Genomic DNA, 5367 nt, shown 5'->3' with positions numbered 1-5367 from the left:
CCCTGCAATAGCATATATGAGCTTGGAGAAAAAACTTTTCTTTTGATTAGGGTCATCTATGGACGATAGCGTCTCTCTGATGTCTCCTAGACCTGCTTCATAGTCTGGCTGTTCGTTTGGCAGATAGGCTGGATCAAAATTAAGCCTCCTCCAGAACGGGTCCACATCCTTTATTGGGATACACCTGTCGTTAACTATGTATCCCTCAATCCGACAAGCACACGACAGCCCCGAAGACGAATACAAATGGTGGTCGCATGAAGCGCCGCCATCACGCATCTTGTGTATCAACTCATACTCGTTCACAAGTAGCCTCAGAGCGTGAATAGACACACTGTTTAGTAGGCGTGCTGTCGATGTCCTTCCATGACCTTGGAATGGGAGTCTTGAAAATATCGACCTATTTCTTTCATCCGCGAGTTGACCATTTTAAGGACATGCCTGGCGATGGTGTCGAGCGAGTTGTTGCTTCCGTTGAGGTACCTATTCAGATTTGCGTGCTGGCTCTCAGCTCGGTTCGTCGTAGTTTCGCCGTTCGTTGATCCAGCAGGCTACAAACTTGTGTTTGTATGGATCCAGCCAGCTGTTGCGAATGCATTGCCATACCTCTGAAAAATAAAGGAAAACATTAATAAGATGTATGTCTAGACTATTAAAAACTGTCAACTGATAAGAATGACTCACCTGCTCTGTCGTCCCGTATTAAATGATGTTCCATGTTGATGCGACGGTTGTCGAACAGTAGTATCGTCGGAGATTGATACAGGACCTTCCACCAGCACGCGAAGTCCGTCCCCATATCTGTTCTATAAAGTGTCTTAAATTTTTTCCTTATATTCTCGGATATGTGCCACCTGCATAAATTTTTGATGGCATTAGGTAAGACCACGTCGCAGGAGTTCATGAGGGCTTGGTCCGCGTCAGTTAGAATCACGCGTGGCTCCATGCAGTCATCGAGCATTTGTTTAAGTTTCTCCAGAGCCCAGGTGAAGTTCCTCTGCCGTTCCCTGATCAAAAACGTGTGGGCGATACAAAACGACTAGGATGTCGACGTCACACCGATAAACTGAACAAACAGCCACTCGTACATGTTGGTGTTGTACGCCGTGTCAATCAACAACACAGCGGGGGACGCACACCACATCTTATGCGACTTATTATGACAGAAGAAAATTTCCTCCGTCCTGTTGTCAATTTCATTCTCCCGAGTATAGAACATGAAACTGTTGCCTGCGAGAAAGTTTTCCAGCGCCTGCAACGCATTGGATGAAATAAAACTTTAGTAAATATTACAAGCACGGTAATTACACAGTAAAACTACAAAGGTCTTGAACTACCTTCATAGGGGTATCGCCAAGTAATGCATCCCTCCTAATCTTACCCGTGTGGTTGTATATGTCCTTTATTGCAGGTTGCACACCGGGAAAATTTGCACGGAGGGCTACTTGGATTTGAGGGGGCTTCACGCCGGTCCTGTGTAAACTCTCAACCATATCCAGCTGGTCGCTGTTCATTTTTCTAAAAGCCGCACACCCCTCCTTGAATTCAACGGGATCGTGGTTGTGAGTCTCGTTTACCACTTGAACCCTCCAACATGCACCCCTCGAGTCGTACCTGCCCTGGATCTTAAACAGACAGCATTTTTTAATGCTGCCGGTACATCTCACTGTCACCTTTATTTTCGGTTCGCCTCCACGATTGCGTGCAAGGTCCACACCGTTTTTCTTTGACCGCTGAACCACAACAACAAACCCATGCTCCCGTCCTCTATTTTGACCTATTTCTCCAGCTCCTCGCGGCTCTCAAAAATCTGAAACAGTTTTATGCTATTTATTAAGTCGTTTATTAAATAAAGTACAAATAAATAATATTAACTTAAACAAAACATGCGGTGTCTTAAAGCATCTGTTTTATACGAAACCGTCACCTCACGTATGTAGTTATCGTCGTACTCATCTTCGTTATTTGGGTTTACCACGGCGTTCTCATCGTCGCCATTTAGGTTTGCCCCAGCATGATCGTTTCGCCCGTGGTACGATGAAGACTCGGTTCCGTAAAACGAATGATTTGCTACTGGTGGCTGGTACGATGAGGAAGCCTGGCCTTCATAATCTGACCTGGCGACGGGTGACGGGTACGATGGCTGACTACCATAAACACCAGCTAGCTGATCTACATAATCCGACACGAAGTACTCCTAACATGTATAAATTAGAAAATCAAACAACAGTGTTAGTGATAATAATAATAATAATAAAATTTTAATACCTATAATAATATAAAATTTAATATTTTAATAATAAATAATAATATTAAAATTACATAACTATTTATTTAGAATAAGACTATTTTAGTAATACTAACATTATAATAATAATCATAATATTTATTAACAATCATCTAAATTGTTATTAAAATATTATTATTGTATTAACAATATTTATTATTTTAATATTATTATTCATAATAATAATAATAATATTTTAATAACAATCACATTTTAACAATAACACTAGTAATACTGTAATAAAAAAATAATAATAAAGGTAATAGTACGGGAAACCTGGTTCAAATTTGGGAATCCTGGCGAGCCAGGGTCACCGTAAAACTGTTCGGTCTGACTATAATAACCGATTTGCTCCTAACAAAACATAATGTAGCATGCTTTAGTTAAAAATGCAACTAACAACTTCATAGTAAATAAATACAAATAACGAAACCTGGTTCAAATTTGGTAACCCCGACGAGCTAGCCTGACCGTAAGGTTGTTGGGGCTGGGTATCATACCCGACATACTCCTAACAAAACGTAACGTAGCAAGTGTTAGTTAAAAAAAACTACCACCTTCATACTAAATAAATATATAACGAAACCTGGTTCAAGTTGGGTAACCACGACGTGCCAGGCTGATCGTTAGCGACGTAACCCGTCCCTTCCTCCGGAAATAAATGGTTAAACCAAGACATTGTGGGTATATATATCACAAATGTTATGTTGTTTGTTGGTTGAATGTCGAGAGAACAACGATGGCGTGCATGTATATATAATATAAAAAAGGAAAGGAGGGGAAGGGAGGGGAGCCGGGCTCCAATAATTCATAAAAACAATACGCTGCGTATAGATACGTGGCGTATAAGGGTGCGATTTGACAACATAGCCCAGCTTTTGCCTGCTAGGTTGTCAACTCAACTTATACGCCGCGTATAGACCAATACGCCACGTATTAGTGACGTGTGGAGGGTGTCCCTAGCAGGACCCTAAAGAAAGCCAGAAAGGGGAAACAAACACACACTATCTTGTGAACATAGTTAAAACACTTAAACCTTGCAAACGTCAAGTGACCTCAAACCTTTCTGGTAACTCTAGAAATAGAAGTCGAGAGAAAATATTACGTTCTTGTATAATCTGGGTGTTTCATCCATAATCAGCTAGTCTACGGGTCCAATATCCTTTTCTGTTTGGAGCATGCAATGTAAGAATAAATATATAAGAATATATTTATTACAAAACTGTTTGTCTACTTACATATATGTACAGGTAGCCACAAAAAGATGTTTACACATGCGTATATTACGAAGAAATCCATGTAAGAACAAATCTTAATTTAAATCCACATTACAAAAGCAGAAGATACAGATGTTTACACATGTGTCTTTTCAAAAAAATAAATGGATTTTTATATCATATCGCATACGCATTTTGCTTTATTTTGTTGATTTTCTAGCAGTTCCAATACAACACGAATGTCTTAAATGGGTCAGAACCTGGAACAAAATTTGAAAAAAAATTGTCATCAATGCAAAAATGAACATTATGAAATAAAATACATAATCAGATGGTAAGACATATCGATTGATATGAACACCTTAAATTAATATACAATTCTTATTTATATTGATCTTTAAAAACAATACAAGAGTGAGAACTCAATTACGTATAAGCTTAATAGCAAAATGATTAATCAGCATATACCTAAGTATATTGAATCCAATGGAGTCAAAGAGGTCCACATGGCATATATAAATTAAATTAATAAATAGGAATCCAAAGTGATACTGTGAACTATCTATAATACATATAAACAAAAGCTTTTAAAAGCATTTTGGTTGATCCTTAAATTCTCTCAAGCCATCAGATTGTTTTATTTGTAAATAGAGGCTTTTCATGCATTTGACCCGAATTCATAGGTATGGGTCTCACCAAACCCAGATAGCTTTTAAACGGGTTATAACATCTCATTAAATTAAATATTAACCTTACCAAATATTTGATGTGAAAATCCTATAAAATAGGGATATACTAAAAATTAATATCCGATTTTTTAAAAAAAATATTATTTATAATTAATAAACAATTTTATAGTAAAAGAAATAAGCGGGCCATGGGTCGCCAAATCCATATAGCTTTTAAACAAGTTATAACATATCATTTATTTGTGAAACTGTTTCATCATCAAATCCTAATGGGGTGTCTGGGATTCCTTATTTGTTCCTTCTTGTATAACTTATTAACTTTTATAAATTAAAAAGGTATCGGGTAATGTGACTTTTTTTAAGTTTCCCAACATGGCCTAAGTATATTATTAACTTTATAAAATAAAGAAATTTAAAATCCAAAAAATAAATATTAAAAAACGAAAAATGTAAAACAACCCCTGTAATACATCTGATTTTTTAAAAAAAAAAGATATTACTTGTAATTAACAAACAGTTTTATAGTAAAAAAAATTAAGCGGGTCATGGGTCACCAAATCTATAAACGGGTAATAACATATCATTTATTTGTAAAACATTTTATCATCAAACACTAAGTATATTATTAACTTTCTTACAATAAAGAAAATTAAAATCCAAAAAATAAATATTAAAAAACGAAAACTGTAAAAGAACCCCCGTAATACGCGGAATAAAACCTAGTTATTTTCATAAATCTATTAGGCATTAATATTTGATTTAAATGTACGTGAAGAAAGAAATTAAAAAGAATGCATACGAACACTCACCAACCTTTTGAAATTGTTCTGTAGATCGTACCAAAGATGGCGATGCATTAATATTTCAAATCTTTTTGGCTGAGAAGGAGATCTCTAGTGAGGGGTTAATGTTTGATTTGAAAGATGATAGGTTAAGGGTTATATTGTAACATTTTGGATTTTCTAAACCGTATTCGTTTACTCATAACCTGACCTGGAAACATTTTTAGATATTTATTGTTATTGGAAATCAAATATTTATAAGACTTTAAGTTTCTAATATTCACTTTAGGCCCTTCATACTTTAAATGATGTTCAATTCTTAATTTATGCATAAAAGATTCATTAATTATCCAATTCTCAAACTACAAGGACTAAAGGCGTAAAAAATCAAA

The 5367-nt window shown here is 36.0% G+C and overlaps 1 protein-coding gene across 1 annotated transcript; it reads right to left on the bottom strand.

Moving 5' to 3' along the window:
• Positions 1-1039: 1039 nt before the first annotated feature.
• LOC143598845 (uncharacterized) lies at positions 1040-1514 on the bottom strand. Its single transcript, XM_077076956.1, has 2 exons — positions 1338-1514; positions 1040-1252 (listed from the first exon to the last, which is right to left on the bottom strand). Exons 1-2 carry the CDS (start codon positions 1512-1514, stop codon positions 1040-1042), a joined length of 390 nt encoding a protein of 129 aa, XP_076933071.1.
• Between the last annotated feature and the right edge of the window lie 3853 nt (positions 1515-5367).

Source organism: Bidens hawaiensis, unplaced genomic scaffold (genome assembly GCF_021521415.1).
Source record: "Bidens hawaiensis isolate Kalapana, Puna unplaced genomic scaffold, B.hawaiensis_p1.1 tig00050933_1, whole genome shotgun sequence".
Lineage (NCBI taxonomy): Eukaryota > Viridiplantae > Streptophyta > Magnoliopsida > Asterales > Asteraceae > Bidens > Bidens hawaiensis.
This window is presented reverse-complemented; position numbering and strand designations above follow the sequence as displayed.

Bases quoted from the DNA above. Each gene is read 5' to 3' on its own strand.
- LOC143598845 (XM_077076956.1), bottom strand. From the start codon at position 1,514: ATGAACAGCGACCAGCTGGATATGGTTGAGAGTTTACACAGGACCGGC. The intron at 1,253-1,337 runs GTAGTTCAAGAC...AATGCGTTGCAG, and splicing joins TTGGCGATACCCCTATGAAG to GCGCTGGAAAACTTTCTCGC.